This window comes from Manacus candei, unplaced genomic scaffold (genome assembly GCF_025592945.1).
Source record: "Manacus candei isolate 608988 ecotype Guabito, Panama unplaced genomic scaffold, ASM2559294v1 h1tg000008l, whole genome shotgun sequence".
Classification (NCBI taxonomy): domain Eukaryota; kingdom Metazoa; phylum Chordata; class Aves; order Passeriformes; family Pipridae; genus Manacus; species Manacus candei.
Window position 1 is genome coordinate 22,144,838 of NW_026138056.1, and position 23,096 is coordinate 22,167,933.

The following is a 23,096-nucleotide window of genomic DNA, read 5'->3' on the forward strand; positions in this document are numbered from 1 at the left end:
GGAAGTCCAATACCTGAAGTAACACAGTGTTAACTGACTGCACCTGCTTCAGCTTGTCTTGCTTCAGCTTGCATCCAGGAGCTAAGGACTAGTTTCTCTCATGGCACTGATGTATTCCATCTAATTTCCATATGTTTGCTGTATTACAGCAGCTGTCCCAGCAAATCCCAGCACACTTGTTACTGTACAAACATACAACACCTTTCAGCAGGCAGAAGGCACAGTAGGTAGGTAGGCAAATGGAGTCAGAGAGAGGACAGCAGCTCGACACCAGTTGTATGACAGGTCTGGATGAAGCTGACCCAGGCTGGGCTTCCTACCACATCTCCCTGCAACCATGCTTCTGCCCAGGAAGGTTTGTGGGCTTTTCCTGCCCTTGCAGCAGGGAAGGAGCAGTGCTAAGGCATCGTTCAGCTTACCGTAGTTGTCATGGAGGGCATGAAGAAGGCAGCCAAGATTATAGCCAGCTGGGATGCTCACTCCCTGGGCTGTCTGACACCCAGGTCAGCAGACAGAGTTTCCTCCTCTGTCTGAAACTCCTCATACAAGGTCGTGCTCTCCCGCTCACCCCGGCACTGTTAGACCATGATGCTCAGCACACCACAGTCTAGGATTCAGGCTGCTCTTTAGTCCTCTGGTTGAGCCAGGGCTCCGTCTCTGGGTGGAGATTTCTGCAGTGCCCTGAGGAAATAACCAGGTTCAGTGGCCCAAACTTGTTGAGAAGAACCCAACCTGGCTGCTGTCACTTGGCCAGTGTTATTTATCATGCCAAAGCAATCTACATCTTAGCTGTAATAATCAAAATGGAGCTGTTGAGGACAAAACAGGAAAGATTGGGCCATAATGAGAAATGTTTAGAAAGCATCAGCTTTTTCTAATGGAAATTTTCATTTGCAAATTTTCATAGTTAATGGCATCAAATGAAAATGCTTTGCAGACGTATAATATACCAAGGCTCAGTGATTCTGAGAACAGCAGATGGCTTATACACATCTGAGGAATTTTTTAATATTAAACAAATAAATAAAGATTGGAGAGGAGTGTCAGTCATGCATCTTGTTAGATGTTTAATCAGGCAGATGAGACATCCCAATTTTTCATTACCTTTATTTTTTAGTGCCCCAGACTAATTTCAAATTGCAGAAATTAAGCTCTTCAATTTTTCTTATCTGTTTTGAAGTCTTGGTATCTAGATGATAATTTATCAATAAGTTTTTCAGGACAGAGAGAACAAGATAACTACCAAAAATCCTGCTACTCATGAAAGTATGAGATCATGTTTCTTTTTAATTAGCTTTGCAGGAGAAAAGCTGTGCTAAAGGAATAAAAATGATGTGTGGTAGTGATTTAGAGGTTGCGGCAAAGTTCATAAGAAAAATGTCAGTCTAGCCCTTCATTTACCACCTGGGGTCATCTGTCTTGTAACTGAGCACTGAGCAGGACAATCAAACCCTGTTTTAAAGACAGTTTAGTTTTTGTTTGTTTTGGTTTTGATTGGTTGGTTGGTTGGGGTTTTTTTTGTTTTTGTTTTTTTGTTGTTGTTGGTTTGTTTTTTTGTTTGTTTGGGGTTTTTTTTTGTTCTGTTTTAAGTAGGATTTTTTTCTTCCCACAGTAAACCCTAGTTCTAATGGTACTGTATAAACATGTTCCAACTCTTCAACCTAGGGACAGCATATCCCAGGAGAGATCTGCTTCATGTCACCCAGAAACCAAACAGGCTGTCTAGGAATTCAAAATATACACCAGCTTTGTTAGCAATGCCACTGCATGGATGAGCATTCAGCTGCAGTGAGTGCCCAGGAGGTTTATCATGGTCACCACCATCTTCCTTGTACCACATAGCTGTAGAGAAGCAGTAAGGAAGCATGTCTACTGCTGGGAGGGATTCCATGGAGCAGAGAATGGGGCTGATGTCACCCCTACATGCCTGGCTCTTTGCTTCTTTATTATCACAGAGATACAGACAGCAAACTGAAGAGGTGAGCAGGAGAAGAACCACTGCTACTCTATCAAGGTCCTTTGCAGCAGAAGAAAAAAAAAGAATCTCATTTATTCAGAAAAAAAGATAAAATTTCTATATAGAAGTCATTTCATTGTTCTAAAATTATTATAGGTAATAATTTTATCTCTTATAAAGAATGAAGAAAAAAGGACCATTATTTGGCACCTTATGACCTTTCTGAATATGATTCTAAATCCTAAATAGGACAAACACATTGCACATTTTGTGCACGCACCTGCACTCACTGGTGTGGCAGCACAGATTATGAGTGTTGGGCTTGCTCTGCTTTTGCAAAATCGAAACTCTCCTAATTTGTCTAAATGCAAGTGAGACATGACAGATTGGGTGTGTTTTGTGAAACCCTGACTTGTCAAACCTCATCAGGCACAACTTGTATTCTCACCCCATGCAGTTCTGTGACCTGACTGCCACAGACAGCCAAGCTGCAGAGGGAAACATTGCTGGGTTTAGCACCAAAGTCCTAGTGTTGCCATCACCATCTATGCAGAATTTTTGCAGGAACAGCTGCCAAATGGATAGTATATTATAAAATAGCCTAGACTTGGCAATCAAAATGCTTCAGTGAGGAATTTGGAAAAACAAAAGAGGCCCAGCAAGCCCTGCTGTTCAAGCAGATGTTATTGTCTGGACTGGTATTCCCCATGCTGATTTGATGCAATTCAACATCTCTTAAAATAAAATTAATGTATAAAGATACATATTTCATCCGTACCATAACTTTTCCCCGTTCACTGCACTAAAGCACAGTTTGAAAACTACAGTGTATCTCAAGCTCAAGTTTCACTTTAAGTTAGAACAGTTGGAGATTAGTCTAGATTAATTAATTTCACCTGTCTGACTCCCCGGATTTGGAAAATAAAGAGAAAACCACACACAGATTCTGAACAACTCTCTTAGGGAAACCTTGCAAATGCAACTAAGGGAGGGCAAGGGTGTTGATACTTAGCATAAAAGGACATGAAAGACATTTATGTTGAAGTACTGCTGTCTAGCCATCGCTCAGGCTAGGATGGCTTGAGTTTCAGCTTCAGATGACACACACTGGCCAGGGAGCTACTCGGCTTGCTGGAGGATCTAATCTTACAGTGTTACAGAGCATCTAGTGTTATATTCATGAAGTCAGTTCTCTCATTTGCACCTGAAGTAGAACAGTCAGTAATTTGGGAAGACTGTGGCAGCTGTTGCTCGAAGAAGTAGTGGCTGCTGGCTCAAAGTTCTCATACAGTAACTAAACTCCCTAAGGAGCCACAAAGTAGTGCAATCTGCAAGAACCAAAGTGGGAAGAGCCAGAGGGTGAACTAGCTTCTGTTCCTAGTAAGAGGAAAATTTTATTATGTTCAACTTAGTGACATTAAGAGACAAAAGTGTTGCAGGTATAACTCCAGAGACAAAAGACTTACTGGTACTTTTGGTTGAAAGGGTGGACTAAGATTCTTCTTGCAAATATTAATGAGAAACAACCAGTACAAATTCCTCAAATTAAAGCAAAGCAGATAATAAGGTCTTTCAGGTTTCTCTCTTTTCCTCTGAAAGTACTAGATATGGTTAGACCTGTCTTGAGGGGCTGCAAATGGCCTTCATCAATGGTACTACGGTATAAATGCTGCTGATGAATTTAGGAGCTTAGAAGGATTCAAAGAACTAGCTCCATCTGGGGTGAGAATTGGTTTGACCAAAATCTTTGGAGTACTTCCATTCTGCCATGAACTCTATGCAAAAATCTCAGAAATGGTGTAAACTATTCACTGTACTTTGTGTCTCCTCCATAACACCAATAATAACAGCATTATTATTAATAAAATTTAGTAATAATATTAACAATTAGTACTTAATAAAATAATAATTGAGTAATTAGTCACAATAATATGTCTCGTCTTTTGAAAAAGCAGGCCCTTAGGAAGTAGCCTAGTGCAAGAGCTGCTGAGCAAATGCCAGTCATGTGAAGTTCAAACTTCCCAGTCTGAGGTTGAATTCAGGTCATTATAACCTGTTTATATTGGTGCATCAAGAAGTCAGGGAAAAACTAATTTCCTAGTGTGCTTCTAGCTAGAAAATTGCTATTTTAATCTTTCTGTTTTGCTGATCTATTCTTTGGGAAATAGCAAGAAACCACACGTAATATCAGCTCTTGGACTCATATAACTGCAGGCACACAGTGAAAAAGATCATCAAAGGAAGTTTGGGAGCTACATAGTCACAAACTGCTGTGATTTAACTCCAGCCCATAACTAAGCCCCACGCAGCTGCTTACTCACTCCCCCCACAGAGGGATGGGGAAGAGAATCAGAAGAGAAAAAGCGAGAAAACTCATGGGCTGAGATAAAGACAGTTTAATAAGTAAAGCAAAAGCTGTGCATGAAAGCATAGCAACCCAAGAAATTAAATAACCATTTCCCATAGGCAGGCAGGTGTTCTGTCATCTCCAGAAAAGCTGAGCTCCATCATGTCTAACAATCCCTTGGAAAGACAAATGCCGTAACTCCCGATATCCTCTCCTTCCTCCTCTTTCCACCACATCTATATGCTGAGCATGATGCCATATGGAATGGAATATCCCTGTGGTCAGTTGGGATCAACTGTTCCAGCTATGTCCTCTCACAGCTCCTTGTGCACCCCCAGCCTGATTAGTGGCGGAGAGGGGTGAGAAGCTGAAAGGGCCTTACCTCTGTGTGAGCACTGCTCAGCCAAAACAAAAACATCCCTGAATTATCAGCACTGTGTTCAGCACAAATCCAAAACAGAGCTCCATACCAGCAACTGTGAAAAGAATTAACTCTACTCCAGCCAAAACCAGCCCACAGGCTAATGGTACTCAACCCAATTTTTTTGATGATCAGGAGCAACAACTTCTAGAATTTACTCCGTTTAACCTTTCTGTTTGTTTGCTTTTTTTGCTTTTCCTTTTCAGAAAGTTTAGTTGCAAGCAATGTTTGTTCACTAAATTTCTGAGAATCACAGAGAATTTGAGAGGTTTTTGCTTAAATACGGAGTAAACACTTTGTTCAAGTGCTCCTCCAAATAATGATAGCTATTTTTAAATGATCTAAACTTCTTTGGATAAAAGGATCTTGGAATTTTTTTGGTTATATAAAAACTGACAGAGGAAGTTTGCTCTTAAAACATACTGCTTACATATGAAACTGATATAAACATAATGAGGAAGTGATGAAAGCTGGAACAGTATTCTTATCAACAGGTGGCCCTGGGCGGGCAGGAATATACTTCACTATTTGCCCTATAAATCAAGCACTGTATTAGAGAAGAGGTCTGCCCTGGGAAAGAAGGCTAACAAGGGAAGGTAATCAATCACTTTACAGTATCTGTCAATCTGTCTTCCATGTAAGTACTCAAATGAAAATAATTTGAAAAGGCACTTAGAAACCTTAATGGATCTTGGACCTCAGCCAATTCATACAGCTTTTCTGATAAAACCACCACCAGATACATACACAGGACCTCCACAGAAGAAAAAAAGACCAAAACAAAACATAACCCCAGATATAATAAAAAATTAATGACTGTGGTAAAAGTGACTGAAATCTTGTGTACACCTTCCCACCTCAAACCCAAACACTCTTAAGTGTGCACTGTCATGCAGTTTTCAGCCACCTGGTTACATACACAGCTCTTTCTCTCACCTCAGGGCTCCTGCCTCCTAAGGGCAATGCAGGGATAATACCCAACTGGGAAATTATTCATTATTGTTCTTCCTGGTTGTTCAAACCCTTTCCATACTTTTCTTGCTGTTCCAAGAAAAGAACCACCACATCCCTAATAGGTCACTAATTTCTATGGAAATCTGTCCAATACAGTCCAGCTTTTGCTGTTGGTGTGCTGAGCAGCATCCACAGCAATGAATAAGGTGGCACTGATGCTGAAGGGGAAAAGTTTAGAAAATTAACCTAAAACCAAACTACTCAGCATAGAAGTAGGAATAGGGTCATGGCCTGCTTGCACACTAATCTCTGTTTTGGATTCACTAGCTTGCCAGGGAATTTTGCACAGCTTGCCAGCTGAAAAGTGATGGGGGTTTGGGTGAGTTGTTTTGTGGTCTTTTCTCCCCACAATGCAGCTTATGGGTTAGGCTCTTACTCTTTAATTCAGTACTTACAGTACTTATTCAGGATGCTTCTTTCCTACAATTTCTTCCTTACCTGAAGGAATTCGAACTGGTCTTGCCTGCCTCCTCGAAAAAGGTTTTCTGAGATCAAATTCTCAGTTCTTGCAACCTAAAGCTGTCCTGTTTTGCATGAGCTAGTTTAATATTTATAGAAAATAGAACTAAGATTCTGTAGCTATAGGGGAGGAACAACAACCTGAAAAGATGGATGTCATTCCAGTTACCTCCAGCTAGTGCTTGAAAGGTTTAAATACTCACTAATTAATCCCAGATGAATTAATTCCATGTTCATATAATCTCTCTCATGCAATCCTGCCAATAGTTCCAGTTGTGCCAGAAAGAGTCCAGTGTTATTCTGTCTCCTCCCTTATTCTTCCCCCACATCCCAAATACCCTGGTACACAACTACATACCACAGTACAGTAAATATCTTACTCAATTTTAGACACCACCACACCGATTACAGAATTGCATAAAATACTGGTTCTTGTAGGCCATCTAGTGGGAAAAGCAGAATACTTCAGAGGAAACCATTTCAAATTTTTCCTTCTTAAAAATGATTTAATATAATCTGCAAGACACATGGGGTTACCTTGCTGATCAATGGATGTTTTTCCCACACAGCAGCAAGCAAGTAGATTAGGCTCATAAGACAGACTCTCAATAAGCTGAGACTATGGCCACAGGCTCCTCTTCTTCTCTCTCTCTAGTTTGAATTGTAAAAACATTAGAATTTCTATCTGAGCAATGAAAAACCATATTATACATCACTCAGAGCACAGAGAAGGTCTAATGAAACTTCTTTAAAACAAAATTTTAAACCCTCTATTGGGTGACTGCTAGCTCATTCTGGATTCCCAGAGGTTGCTTCTGACTGGAGAACATGATAGAAGATATCATGTATTATAAGCAACAGACAGAAGTTTCCATTTCACTGAACATTGCAGACAGCAGTTTCTTTGCTTATGGCTTTCAGAGCCCTGAGAGCCCCACCAGTGCTGCAGCCTCTTCCCACCTTCATAGGGGTTTGGCTGCCCATGGCACAAGCAAGCTCTGACACTCTTGCTCCTGGGATGAGCCTGCTGTGAAAAGGCTGTATGACAATGAGTTGTGGGTGGCCTTGTTGAAAGCTCCTACCCCTTGGCTCAGCAGCCACATTTAAGCTCAGGCCCTGGGCATGGGTCCCAGCCTGAGCTGTGCTGTGGGTATGTCTGTGCCTGGCCACGGATCTCACTTATCCTGACCCTGGATTGCTGTAACCATAGCAAGCAGACACAGTTTGTAACCTGTACAGTAACTTCCTGATTTGTGACTAACATAGATGGAAACAAAAAGACAGTGACTATTAATGCTTTATCCATGGCATCTAGAAGAGAAAAAAAGTACACACGTGCTTGAATAAAAGTTTATTTCATGTATCATAGAAAAATCATGCATATCATCAAGTAGGGATTTATAAGATAAAGGAAAGACACATATGTATTCATAATATATAAACTGCTCTCACCATATTACACAAAATGTTACTTACAGTTACACACTTAGGAACTAATTACTACCATTGCTGTTGGCAGAGATTTCACTTGCAAGATTGATCCCTGATTTTAAGGTTAAAAGCTGCCCTCCTTACTTAGGCAAATTCTTTGAGCTATTCCAAAGAACTCAGCCTGAACAAAAAGTAGAAGAATGGACTTGGTTTATAAGTATCCTAGTTGCTACATTTATATGCAACTGTAGAGTGTAACCCTCTTTTTACACTTGGTTCTACTCAGGAGTCAGTTAATAAAGTCACCTATATTAAAACAATAACCATTTCCTGAAGATGGCTGATCTGAAAAATGTAAAAATAAGCTGTAATATCACATATTTAAGCTTGTAACTACCTGGAAGTGTTTTTCTGGTAGACATAGCTAAAGTTCCCTTACAGGTTTGTTTTTTCTTATCTGACGTATTTCACATTCTCTTATGCAGTTGCTTCATGATAAAGAATAAGTTAGAGAGTGTTTTACTTGAAAAACCTGAGAAACTTACCAGATTTATTCAGATACGGCACCTGAGAATACAAGGTTCTACAAAACAGAGCTGAACTACAAACCTGAATTTTTCATAAACTCCAAATCCCTACTGATGTTAACAACAATACTGAAGCTGTGCTATAGAAGAGAGTTATATGTGATTGTCTCAGTTTGTTTTTGGACACCACACAAAACCACTGAACAAAATTTTCGCTAAGCGTGAAGCAAGGTAAAGAAAAAAGGTATCAGTGTATTGCATGCAACTGCTATTATCACATTACGTTGCTTTTAATAGGTTTCTCACATACATTCATCTTTTGTTTGAATTCCAGCTGCACTGAGCTACCCAACAAGACAGAAAGAAACTACTGTCTTTATCAAACTAATACAAGACAGAAAGAAACTACTGTCTTTATCAAGTTAATAGGAAACTACCTCTTGACTCCAAAACTGAAAATTCTATCCAGCTACAGGAAAAGTCAGACTCTTTAGAGAAAAAATTAGGTTTACATTCTTTTAAATACAAAACAATGAATGTCTGATCTCATATCTGACATTTACTCTCAACTCCCAGACATATTCTTGGAAGAGATATAGAACTGAATTGAAAAGAATGGAAAGTGGAATCAGCACTTAACTATGACCTTCAAACCTACTTATTTTATTTGATGTTTGCAATGTTGACTTTACACTGCACCCTCATATTTAAGAAGGCCTTACAAGGTATAAGAACTCCAAACAATACTGAATGTACAGGAGAAACAGTTTCACAGATTGGATATAACGTGCTTCTTAGGCAAAAACATCTTTTTGCTATCATGCCTCCTTACTCCATTTTTGAAATGACAGAAGATTCCTGGCAAGAAACTGGTTGCATACACTTATTTATGACAAATCCAAGAGTCTCATTTGTTAAATCATTTGAAAAGGACAGGATTTTACTAAGCAATACATCTAAGTGTCTAGTGCTATCACAGTCCACAACATTTTACAAAGATAACTCTCATATTTTAAAATATATGAAAGCTTTTCCTTGTACTAAAGGTGATTACTTCAAAGTTTATAAGCATAATCAAGTCCTCTTCCCTGGAAAGAAAAATGCACTTTTCTGCAGCTTGTCTTAAGGTGTGATCCAAGACGATTATTATGGTATTGAATGTAAATTTTTATATTAATGTTCCAACAGTGCAGAATAAATCATTGTAAAAGAAAACTGTTCTGGCTTTCTGTCAATATATCAGCTTAATTACACAATGCTGGCAAATAATTTCATTTATAAATAACAACACTGCACCTTTGACAAGATACACTGCACCTTTGACAAGATACTCAATCAAAAAAATAGGTTTGCTGAAATGCAGAAAATGTTCCTGTGTAAACTGGAGCATAATTATAAATCAATTCTTTTGTTTCCTCATCTTCACTGGGGAAATGGTGCAGGCTCTTCCGGGCTGTAAAACATTGTAAAAGTACAGATCACTCTACTGTCATCCTCCTCAACAATATCTATCTTGGTAAACTAAGTTATTTTGTGTAGCATAACAGCAAATGGAATTACAGTAACTTCTATATGAAGAACTGTGAAGAAATATCTTCAGAAAGCTAGTTATAGCATAGTTTATTGCTGGAGAGGGAAAAATCTAAAGCCAAGACTGTACAGAAATAGTTATCCAGGAAATATTGGCAGTGTATACCAGAAATACCAGTATTACTACACTTGTAACACTGAAATAAATGCATCAGAGTATCAACCTGCTGAAAGTATCACACTGGCAACTCCGCACAAGTTAAAATTAATGATGGATGGATACAAAAATAGTATTTCAGCAAAATGGTTTAGTTATTAATTTGTCACAGATGAGTGTATTTTTGCCAGCTGAGAATAGTTTACATTTTTTACCCTATGGTTTATTTTCAAAGTTAAGGAAGACACTCAACTTTTCATCAGCTAAAAACATCAATTACTCATCACAAAGTTATGATACGAAGTACTTAGTATGAGCAGCTTATTCTTCTTTACCTTCCCAACAGATTGGGAAGCTAATGAATAATAACTTCTAATTTGGCAGATGAGATGGGGGGTAGACACATACAGTTGGCTGAAGCAAGTTTGCTCTATAGAATTGAAGGTCAACAGATCCAAAAGCTAGTGACATAGTGTGGCACTATGCACAAGCAGAGTGCCACATATGTATATGTGTAAACATATACAACAGAACTCACATTGTGTCTTAACAGGAGTTACAAGCAGAATTGGCACTTGTTTTGCCACATTTACTTCAATAATGGCCTGAGCAAGCTTACTTCTATTGGTAATACAGTGTGCAAAGAGATACCAGGGAAAGTAGTGAGCAAAACCAGAAAACACACTGCATTGTAGTATTAAACTACAAAAGAAAAAACAGACTCATACTGTATTTTCTCCTTTTTCCCCTGTTATTTTTGTCTTAGTCCACCATCTCATAGAATCATAGAACAGTGTGTGATGGAAGGGACCTTAAAGGTCACCTAGTTCCAACCCCCCTGCCACGGGCAGAGACACCTTCCACTAGACCAGGCTGCTCAGAGCCCCAGTTCAGTCTGGCCATAAGAACCCTATCAAAATTCCTAAAATACAGGAAGCTTACAGATACTGATAAGGAATTCTACATGGTTGTGCTACCTTTTCACAAAGAGGACTGGGACTACTTTATGCAAAAAAGTGCCCTGAATTTGTACAAAGTACAACTTTTATTTCTACACTCTCAATGACTAGGTCAGCACAAGTTGTATTTCTTTAAATCACTGTCTACTTTCTCTAATAGTTGACTCTTTTGATTAGAGATCAAGTCTAGAGATCAAACTCGATTAGCTTAATGATTATGTTCTTCATAGTGCCAATCAATCAGGTAAGACAATTTCATAAATAGTACAGCAGAATGGTTTAATAGGGATAAATAAAGGAATAAAGTTTGATTCCTTCAAATACTCCTGTATTTATATTCTGCTTATTTATAGCAAATAGACAAGAAGTGTCATAAATAGCAGTGTTATGCACTAATTATGTTCAGATTCTTAAGGTATAAACAAACAAATTAGTGCCTCTGTAAAATGAAAAAACTTTTTGTGCTGTCTATAGTCTACAACTGTTGGGCACTATATTGCACCCCTTTGACACATCTATATACTGGCCAAGTAGTATTTATAATCCTAATGACATGCATTTTTGCAAGCAAAATTGAGAAGATATTGAATGACTATAAGCCAGTTTGGAACTGAAGAAACCTCTGGAATTATGGAGTACTTTTTTTGTTTTATTGTCTTTGTGCAAGGGAGGTCAAAATGTTACAGTGATATTTTGAAATGGTAGAAAGTCACAGCACAATGTTTTAGAGCCAGTCTACTGAAAAGAGTTTGTGGAATGCTTGGCCTTTTGATGTCACTTTGACTAAGCCATTCTATTTCTAGTATCCCTTGGTTTTTTATAAGCCTATAAAGCTTGCAGTCATCTTCTCAGAAAGCTGTATGAGGTACTGAACTTTGACAGCTGAAAAAGAAGTCTGCTGTCTTCGAAGATTTTCGCTAATGCTTCACGCTACCCCCCACATTTATAGCTAATAAACTTTTTACCTTCATTAACGAAGAAATCAGCCATATAATATGCTGCTCTTACAGCGGATGGGGAATGTGGAATGCCTGGAGAATTCTTCCACTCAAAAGGATTTTTCTCTGGATGCCACTGCAGGCTATAAATTGGGTATTTGTATGCTACAACAAAACACAAAACACGTAAGCAAGGTATATCCCTTAAGAATTATGTGCTTAATCTTACTGCAAAAGAAATTCAAAGGATGAGCTACAAATATGCCTCACTTAACAGTTTCACAAAAGCTTAAACAACAAGTTGAAATGCTGTTAAAATCACAGTAGAACTGAAGGAAAATAAATGGATGTTGTAAAAGGAGGGTCTCATTCCATGCAAGAAAATATTTGTATATCACTTTTTTGATTATTCGTTTCAGAATTAATATATATATATACACTAAAAAATAATGTTACAAGTGTATCAGTCTCAAAGCTTCCTATATGCTGCCAGCATCACTCAACATTCAATATTCACAGCCACACAGGATGCCAGTTCCATGGGAGAGATCCAAGACTTAGTATCTCCTTGAAGGCCCGGTCAATCCAGGGGCAGCTCCCATCTGCTCTGGCCAGGCTTGATCCATGCTGGGGAGTCACTCCTTAACTTTCTTACAGAGAACAGCAGCACAGCAGCTGATGACTGCTCTGTGATAAACTGCTTGCAGGCAGGGATGATGCCTGTCATTAGCCTAATCAGGTTTGCTGATCAAAGTGCTATTCTTCTCTTTTGGAGGACAGCCAGTATGCCACACAGAAGAATCCCATTGGTGACAGCTGGGCCTTACTGTAGGGCTGTTAGTGATGCACTGATCAAGATAAAGCACTCCCTGAAGAGCTAAATTGTTTCTTGAGCTGAGCAAGCCTAGTGCAAAACAGACAACATAAGGCAAGTAATGCAAAAGGCTTTTGGAGGAGTGCAATTACCAGTATTACCACTAAAGTAATGAGGGATGTTGCTATTCCCTCAGCAGCCTGAATTGCTCTTCCCATACAGTAAACAGATAGAGACCATCTAGGGAAGGCAAGCCTAAGCAGACAGATGGAAAGCAAGGTGCAACAGAGGCACACTGCACTGCAGAGGCATTAAACTACTACAGGACAAGGGCTGTGCAGTTCACATCACAGCACTCAAATATGCCAGTGCTAAAATGTAATAGCATATTTGGAAGGGGAACAGCAAGTGAGAGAAGTAATTAGGCTCACAGTTACGTACTCAAAAGACAAAATATCCCAGCAAACAGAGTACGCTCCTCAAAGCCAGAGCACTGACAGAGCTGATGCTCATCCTGCTATTCTAACAACTTGCAATATGAATTAACATCAATGCCACACCACCTCTAAAGAACTAGTTTGTTACAGTCACAGTTTCCAAAGCAAATTTATTTCCCTACCTTCCATGGTAGATATAAACTCCACTTCATCATCAGTGTTAGTGGTCAGAACATTATAGAAATTACGAAGCTTCTCATTATTTGTGAAATTCTGTGATAAAGAAGGGAGGAAAGGTGTTATTTGCTCATTTATTTCTAGTTTTAACAAAACAAATGTGTTTGCATGCAGGAAATAAAAAGATCAAATACCTCCATGGAGAGGCTCCACATATGGAAGTTTGATGTCAATGGCTCAGTAGCAAACGCATGTAATACATCATCAGGGAAATTCCTGAACAACCTACTGTCTTTTGCAGCTATTATAAAATAAAAAAAATGAAAAAAGGATATTGTCCATTATCCAAACTGCTATCAAATGGAGTAATACTGAACAGAAGACAATTAATAAAATGCTGCATTAAAATAAAACTTTTTTGGTAGTAAAACTTTATTATTTTAGAATACGTTGCAAGAAAAATCAGTGAAATAACTACAACACATTTCCAATATGCTGTTACCACTGTCTTGACTCAGAGAGGATCCAACTTTGCCACCTAAGTTCTCACTAAAATAAGCATCATTATTTGATGCTCATTTCCACTCACAATGAGCACAAATGACAGAACTTGTGAATGCTACATGATCTGCAGATGGACTACTCGTAAAGCAAAGGGTAAAGTATCCACAGAGGCTACATTTTACAAGTGTTGCTGAGTGCCACAGCTCTATCTTAAGAGATCTCTCTGATTTCAGTACTGTTCAAATGAGACAGTAATGCTAATATTCATCATTAGGAAAGATGTGATTTGAAAAATTTAAAATCACCTTCTCTCCTAGTTTGATACGTTCTGAACCTGTGAATTTTGTTCAACCTGGCAACAAAAAGGGCCCTAAATGGACATTATTTTTGTAGGTCCAAATTATCAAATGACTCTAAGAGCCACAACTGTGGGTTTTGCTGGTTGCTGTTGGTTTCAAAGGCTTGTGCTCATATCTCTGCTTTAGAAGTGACAGAGTTGCGCTGACTTTCTAAAAATCATCAAGGTAACTTAATAACAAAGAATTTAACAAGACAATCATCAGAAACCTCCCGAACATTTACCCTTGAATATTTTTCATGAAAATATACCACCTCTCAGCAAAACTCAGACATGAGATGTAATGAATTTTTCACCTGAGGTAAAGTTCAGAGGGAGTGAAAAACCATTTGTCTTGGTATTAACAAGCAAAACTTCGCCACTTGTGAGATACGTAAGCTCTTCGTGTCCAAGACATGTTCCCCATACTGGGAAATAATCTCCGTTATCATTAGCCTTCAAAATAAAAGTAACAACATTAGGAAAAAGTAATGAAAGTTTACAGAAAAAAGACTGACAAGAACTTCCTACTCTTTTCACTTTCTTTTATGTAGGTGAGAAGTATAACTACTACAGTAGTACAAAATTATAATAATCCTATCGAAATAAGCACAGATTCCCTTAGTTTTTCTCCCAAAATATGAACACTAAGGGATAATATACACGTGTGTTGAAGCAGCAAAAGCCTAATGTTGATACTGATTTGCTGTTCTGTTCTATGAATAAGTAATGTTGAGAGAAGCCTAAAGAGAAACCACAAAATAACAACATTTCCATAAAAAGGACAGTCATTAGAAGTAACACAAATGAGTCCATCACTATTTTGAGAAAAAGCCTATCCATTACAATTCACACTTTTATATGAAGCACGCTATGATCACATAGCAAGGGACTTTTGCAACATCCACAGGCTCATGCCCACCCACCTGTATTAGGAAAACATGAATTCTACTACTAACATAGCTGCAGTCTTAAGTGACATACTTCTAAATTTGTTTAACTAGCAGGTTTGGACCTGTGTTCCAGAAAGAGAAAATGTGAGTTTAAGCAACACTAAAAAGGGGCAATCATTTTGAAAAGCACAAAAATTGGAAGATTAGTGTGAAAACAAGGGAAAAAAAGCAAAAAGGAGAAAAAGAAAGAAAAAGAGAATACAACTAGTTTTTCCTGTCACTTAACTAAGCACACTGCATACATGCAGTGGAAATCTGCATTTTTATATGATTTATACCTGATAGTAAGCACATGTAAGAGACTGCAACATGTTTCAGAACTCCTGTTTTTGTGAAATCTGAGTAGTCTTTCTTAACTTGATTCTATACATTTTAAAGTTATGCATAACAGAACACATACACACACACACACACCCCCTCCTTGCCCCCAGAGAGCTGCTGTTCAAAGCCATTTTTGAGAAAGCTGAAATGACAGGCTTAGAATAAAAGTGTTACCCTATTGCATTTCTGACAGTATGGTAATAAAAGCCCAGAGAAGTACTTCTCAGAGCAAGACATGGAAAATATACAGAAGGAAGGCTAATAGTACTGCAGTCTGCATGACCACCTGTCACGCACAGCTAGGCACAGGACTGAAAGACAGACAGTGGAGTTGCAAGTGAGGACTAAAACCACTGAAGGCAAACAATAAACTACAGTTTAAAAGCAATTACTAATGACACAAAGATTTTGTGTTCCTCCCCTTTTTTTAAATAAACAATAGCATGGAGGCTAAGCATGTATTAAACAACACCCAAGACATCACATTTTAAAAACTAATTTAAAAGCTGGAAAACAGTATTTCATTTAGGTTTTTGCCTAGTTAGTAAAATTCTATTGACTTGATTGGGGATTAGCATTTTTCATCCTCTATTCATATTACAGCAGAGCCAGATCAAAGTAATTTCTCGTTGTGAACACTGGCAAATGAAAAGGACCTGATATAGGCTTCAGGAAAACATAAAATTCAGTCCTAGCTTACCTTACCTTAGTAAAACTACCAATATTTTATAGCATTAATTAAATCTTGAAAGATGAAAATCAAAACACAAAATCAACAAACAGCAAAGAAAAAGAAAAACCTTGGCTTGTTAATAAGGGTTACCTATGATGAACTGAAAATTATTTCCTGCCTTTCATTCACTGGTAGTACACATATCAGCTAATGATGACATCAGCTCTCTGACCATAAAATGACATAGGCAATTCAGTTCATCATTGTGAAATGCAAACAGAATTTCATAATAGTGCAATAAACCATGAGAAACCCTTGCCCCAGTACTAAATACCAAGACACAGGCTGCAGTTCACACAGTGAGCAGTTCCAAAGAGACAAATGAGATTAATTGTCTCACATAAAAGTGAGACAGTCCTTGCAAGACTCAAGTTTAAGGCAACAGACTAACAACCACCATGAACAAAGACAGACAAAAGAATAAAAACATTGGTGTCATGGGGGCTGAAGAGATGGGAACTTAATTATTGAGTTGTATCAGTGACTGGTCCTGTGAATGCCACTGTCTGTGCTTTGCTTGCTTGCTGTTGGAAAGTTGGTAGCAAGGGTAGAAGAGGAATTCCTCACTGCCGATGAACACTCCTACCACAGTAACAGTTTAAGCACTACTAATAACTGCCTTTAGAACTGTGCAAAGTTTTCCAGAGTATGGTTTTTGTGACAATTTTAATCAGTGTTAGTTGAAAATAAAATAAAGTTGGTAAAGAGGGAAAAAGGAAGAAAATGTATGTTTTTATTCAATTTGAATACAGGAGATTCTTAACAAATCACAGGGATTGTATATAAAGCTCAGTGCATCTCCATGCCTTTCCACAAAGCAAGTTTTACCTCAAAATGTGTGCTTTGTATCTGAAACTCTTCTGCTCTAAGAGAACTAAATTTTTAATAAGGATTCGGAGTCTTCCTGATGTTCTTTAAAAGAAACGGTTTTCTCAGAAATTCAAATCTTTTCTTAATAAAGCTAATGATCATATAAACATTTAGAGATAATTAATACAACCTCTCAAGTACTCTTCCCACTACTTTTGTATGCTATATATTAAGCTAGTGTTTACTTTAAAAATCTGCTATATTAAAGTTACCAATGCAAAGAAATAGGTAAAGTGGTATAAGGTGCTAATGCAGACTCCTCATCTGCACTTCCAAAGATATATTTAAATCTACTTAGAGATAAGGTAGAATAAAGGTGTTTCACTTGCTGTAACATATACATTAGTGTTATGTTATTGTGAATTGGTTTATTTGAGAGTCACTCCAGAATTCCTTCTGAGCAGAAGAGGGTGTCAGAAGTCTGAATCTTAAGCTGCTAAATGACTTTTTTTTAATGCAGAAGCAAGAAATGAGCTACCTATTTTCAGGCTTACAGTTAACACACTGGATGCCAGTGCAAAACTGAAAAATATGAACCTGTCATTTTGATCTCTGAACAGCGACAATAACAAGAACAGACTGTTCCTCAGTAATTACCTCTAACGCCTTGTGGTAAAATATCTTAGCAACCCTCGCATATTCTGAAGTCTTAAGATCCACACCACCTCCTGGAAAAAGTACCCTGAAAGGCAACATCCAAGAATATGATTAGCAACAGTGATAAAACCAGAATGCAGACAACATACACAGAGAAATGTCTGATAGCAGTTTTAAGGGTACGACTCAGGTTTAGGTTTCAGAAGTCTATAGACAGGCACCTATGCTTCCATTATGGACAGCAGGGATCTAGTCAGGAAAGTCACTGGATATTCAAATAGGTTTTCTAGAGTAGATACTGGCAGGTAGGTAGGTTGAACAGCCCTGTCGGCTCCACTGACTGTACTGACTAGCATTCCATTAATTGTGTGACGTTGGACAGCTAGTGCACACGCAGATAGTTAAGTTTAGGTGTTTAGTCTTTAACTGAATCATATCCTAAATCTTACTGTTCTTCCATTGAAGAATGGTTAGTACCACAAAGTAGTGATCAAGCCTACTGCAACATATAGAAGAGAATAAACAGAAAATACATAAAATATACAAATTTCAGCTGGTATACAAAAAGGCTGTATGCCATTTCTCTGTCAAGTCCTGTCCTGACTCTTAGCTGGCTCTTACTACCCTTTAAAATCCTGGCCCAAATCTTAATTCATCCTGTTCAGTTTCATTAAAGAACTGCAGCCCTGGCAGAGTGATCTTCTTATTGCAGACAATACAGATCAAAAAGTTCCTATTAAAAAGAAAAAAAAGTAAGTTTGGCCATGACCTTTGGTCACACAGGATCCTATATAGCTGAAGACCAAGCAATCTCAGAAACAATTTCAAAAAAATAGTGCACAAGCCTTTTCCACCACAAAAAATAATCATCAGAAGCAATTCCCTGTGTGGATTCCCAAACCCAAACACCACAAAAAAAGATCCAGTGCAGTCTAGCAGAGATACAACATGTACACATGATGACACAGAAAGTAATAAAATACCATCAAAACAGTAACATAAAATAAAAGAAGCCTCTGCTGGCTGTATCTGCAACAGTGCCCACAGAACAGAACTGGATGTGTGAGTGTTCTTCATCCCACTGCTGCAGAACCTCAGTTAGATTTACTCAAGTCACATCCACTAGTTGTTGATTTTTTACCAAAATGGCTGAAGGATTTCCTCAGCATTTCTGTGCTCTAAAAATGGCAACCTGTATCAATGAGATACTAACAAGCAGGTAGAATCAACTAACATCTCAAGTGACCCCAAGCCTTTGCAGAGCAACTGTGCTTTTAAACCATTGTGACCAGGTTTATTTTAAGGTGAATAATGCACAGGATCATGCAAAAGCCACCAAGTGTTTGGTGGAAAAGAAGTATTCACAAAAATATAAATCAGATTACTCTCCATTGTCAACACTGAAAATTAATACAGCTGAAGGTATTTTTAAAACAGGCTAGATTATAGATTTCTTCAGAGATCTAATTAAACAAATAAGGTGAGCCTTACCTGGAAGTGGTGAAAAATTCACTCCACCTATTCCTTTTGTTCAAACCAAAAACTGGTCAATACTAATTAGGAAAAATGATTGCCATTTTCGCTAATACAAAAAGGAAATAACCCATTAAGTAGCAATGATAATGGCTTGACACTGTCATAAGCAGATTGAAATGCAACTACGTGTATTCCAGTATCTCTAACTGGTTAGAGCTGATGAGGTACACTGAGCATTTCAAAGGCTACCTCAAGCGTACATTGCTATATTCATAAAATTTTGTCTCTACTATAGCAAATTTCGTGATTTTAAGAAGGTAGCATTTAATAATATGAAATTTCCAACTGCAAAGAAGCAACATGAAAGATCATTGTATCTCCTTCTTATTCTAAGTTTCCATAAAAAGAGAAGTAATTCCCTCCAGAGATCTTATTTGTTATTTATACACACAGCTATACTGTGGAAGCCATTAGTGGAGGGTTACAAGAGGAAACATAGAACATCCTTACTCACCTACATAGCACAAACTCAACTGACAGTCACTGCAAAAACAGAAGGACATGGGAACTGGATCTACTTGCCTAACACCCTCTTCTGCATCGAGGTAGGTGGTGAGGTAGAAAGAATGGAAGACTCCGTTAGTGAAAAGACCTTTTGGTAACCAAAGAGAAGCTGGTAGCCATGAGAAAGGGATGAAATTATTAATTTTGTCTCCAACATGATTAGCCACAGGGGACAAAGTGTCACTGTCTAATACTTGGTTATATATCACAAGACTGCAAACACCCAGGGGTTTAGTGCACAGGGCATGCTGTGGTACATGAGGACAGTGCTCTCTAAGGACAGCCAAAGGCTAAAATTCTGAAAATTCTACACATGCTGACTAACACTCAAGCATATGCATAAGTTTAACAAAAATATCCACGGTTTAAGATGCTCACCTCATGACTACAAGTAGCCCAATCACATGCTAGGGCTGTGGAGTGCAGCATCAGCTGATTTTAGTCTTCTAAAGTGCACTTTTAGCACAAGGCTAAAAAACCATAAAAGGTTTTGACTTTGCTAAGCCCACAATAAAGTCTGTTAAGGAAAGGGTAGGAACAGAGACGAAATATCAAGCAAGTGCTACTAAACATCAAAATTAAGGTGACAGCTCAAATGAGGAGGAGAGAAAAATTAACAGAGAGGAAGTGGGATATTTCACTCGCAAAATTGTTAATAACTATGATGCCGCTTCTGCCTGCCTGCAGACTAGCACAGGAGAATGCCAAGATGAGCCTTGGCACTGTTGCAGACTATCTGTTGTGTTCTTCAAGGAAGGAAAGGAAGCACATCAGTACTGGATGAAATAATGCACTCTCTCTCTTAGAATATATTTTCACATATGCAGTGCCCAACACAACCTCTTTATAGAGTAGGAAGACTGTTCTTGGGAATACAGCAGAGCTCAAAAACAGAACTATCATGTGTTTCAACAGAAAATCAGTGCTCAAAACTCACCCGTTAATAGAGTGGAATATTCTACTATATTCTTCATCTGTAAGATTTAACCTGAAACACCAAAAAATCATTATAGAATACATATGAAATACACATATTTAACCACAAAAATATAATGGTTATTGAACAGAAGCGTCAGACATAGAAAATATGTAGAAAGCATGCTTTAAACAGAATAGAATAGACCCAGTTCAAATTAATCATTTCACTTGAAACAGCTCAATCCATAAGACTGAAAATAGGGCCCTGTCAGGTACAGTTCAGGATTAGGTACTCTGAGACCCTTTTGCAGACGCTCAAAAAATTTACCCTTTACAGGAAGGGTATGGTTATTATTTCCTGCAGACTGGCAACTCCGGTTTCCAGCTGACTCCAAGAAGGGCAGAGCTGCAAATCCTGGGTCACACCCATGCACCCCCAGCCTCCTTGCCAGCATGGCAGTATGAAAAGCAGAAAAGGGCTTGGTTCTGGGTAAACACTGCTCAGTGATAATAAAACAATCTCTATATTATCAACCCTGTGTTCAGCACAGCTCCAAAACATAGCCCCATATCAGCTACTCTGAAGAGAATTAATATTACTCCAGCCAAAACCACATAGCACAGATGGCTACATTTCTGAAGAACTGATAAGCTGGGTACAAGTAAAGTGTCCAGCTTTGCTGCATCTAACTCAATTGCCAGAATTAGAAGCATCCATTTATGGATGAAGCTTCTGGTCAACAAACATTCTGAAAGTCCCACTAGCTACGTGAGGAATGTTGGCTTCTAATTCAGGCACTTAACTGGTGCTCTTATTGGACTGTGTAGATTTTCTGCAGATGTATTAGTATAGTTTTTAAGTTCTGATAATTATAATTTTATAATTTGATTTTAGTGCACTTAGTATTTTATAGCTAGCTGCTGGTTATGAAGTACAGTCAGTTATGTTACTTAGTCTGCTACTTTTTACCCAACAACCAAAATACAACACATGGAGTTAGTAACCCATAGTTTGAACAGAACAGGACTTTGGTTTCTTAAAGGAGCACTGATAGCCTTCCTTGATTCCTTGAATTCTATGGCTATAGAATGTGACAAAAGATAGTAGTATCTATGTATCTAGATGTCTATGTATGTTTGTAGGCACTAAACAGTAGACTTAAAACAGCTAACTTCAAAAACCACAGATGCAAACTACAAAGGGCAATTTTACAGGTAAAAAAAATTAGTACTTTCCAAAAAGAGACTATTAACATAAGAAATATTAAAATGTACACGTCCACTCTGCTTTTATTCTGATTTCTAAAGACTCCCTGAAAACTCCAAATAGTCTTTGAGGAGCAAAAAACACGCAGAAAAGCAGCACAACTGCCTCCTATGTTTCTTAAGTGGCACCCTTATATAATACAATTATTATCTACTCCTAAGGATATTAAAAAATATACCTTATTGGCACAGCTCGGGCACCAGCAGATTCCACAAATTTCACATATGAAGCTGCAATATAAGATCTTCCAAAGCCCTGGAACTCACCAAAGTGGCATTCCTGTGCCAGTATCCCTGAAAGGTCAAAAAAAAATTAGCACTATACATATTTCAAACATTACACACTGAAAGAAGAATCACAGAACCAGTGAATCAGTTAGGCTGGAAAAGACCTCGGAGATCATCAAGTTCAACCTTTGATCAAACTCCACACTGTCAACTAGACCATGGCACTAAGTGCCATGCCCAGTTTTTCTTCAAACACTTCCAGGGACAGTGACTCCACCACCTCCCTGGGCAGTTCCACTCCAATGACTAATCACCCTTATTGCGGAGAAATTCTTCCTAATGTCCAGCCGAACCCCTCCCGTGCAGCTGAAGACTGTGCCCTCCTGTCCTGTCTCTAGCTGCCTGAGAGAAGAGACCGACCCCCATCTGGCTACAACCTCATTTTAGGCAATTGTAGAGAGTGATAAGGTCACCTCCGAGCCTCCTCTTCTCCGAGCTAAACAGCCCCAGCTCTCTCAGTCGCTCCTCATAAGGCTTGTGGTCTTATTAATTAATTAATTAAACTCCCATTTCCTATATGACAGGTTGCAGCGATATATTTACTGCCCGGAGGAATTACAGGCACGGAGACAACGAGGCATCAATTACGGTGCCCCGTCACAAGGTACCGCACAAACACAGACAACCTGACGAAGACTCGGCTTCCCTGCCTAGCACCATAACTCCATAAACAGCCTATCGTTGTTTTAAGAATTTTTTTTTTTTTTTAGAGAAAGCATGTATAGCGTTAACGCTACGTGCAACAGCTCCAACCAAACCTACGCTCGGGGAGACATTTCACTCCACCCAGAAACCGGCAGCGCTTCCTTCCCTCCCGCGGCACCCCCGAGGCGGCAGCGAGGCAGCCCGGCGCGGCCGGGGATGCGGGGGAGCGGCCGCCCCTTACCGATGATGGGTTTGTCGTTGCGCTCCGCCGAGCGCTCCCGCAGCACGAAGGCGGGGGCGCGGCGCAGCACGGCCAGGAGGAGGAGGAGGAGGAGGAGGGTGGCAGCCGGACCCAGACGGAGCCCTGCGAAGCGCCCCATGGCCACGTCGCCCACGGCCAACCGGACCGAACGGCTCCGGGCTGCGCTCCCGGCCCGGCCCCGCGCCGCGCACCGC

General features: G+C 39.0%; 1 protein-coding gene across 1 annotated transcript; it reads right to left on the reverse strand.

The window, feature by feature from the left end:
• Positions 1-7,534: 7,534 nt before the first annotated feature.
• Positions 7,535-23,076, reverse strand: GGH (gamma-glutamyl hydrolase). Its single transcript, XM_051771250.1, has 10 exons — positions 22,882-23,076; positions 21,887-22,001; positions 20,461-20,511; positions 17,484-17,568; positions 14,327-14,465; positions 13,363-13,469; positions 13,174-13,264; positions 11,768-11,905; positions 8,566-9,609; positions 7,535-8,530 (listed from the first exon to the last, which is right to left on the reverse strand). Exons 1-9 carry the CDS (start codon positions 23,018-23,020, stop codon positions 9,488-9,490), a joined length of 987 nt encoding a protein of 328 aa, XP_051627210.1. The 5' UTR covers positions 23,021-23,076; the 3' UTR covers positions 7,535-8,530; positions 8,566-9,487.
• Positions 23,077-23,096: the final 20 nt, after the last annotated feature.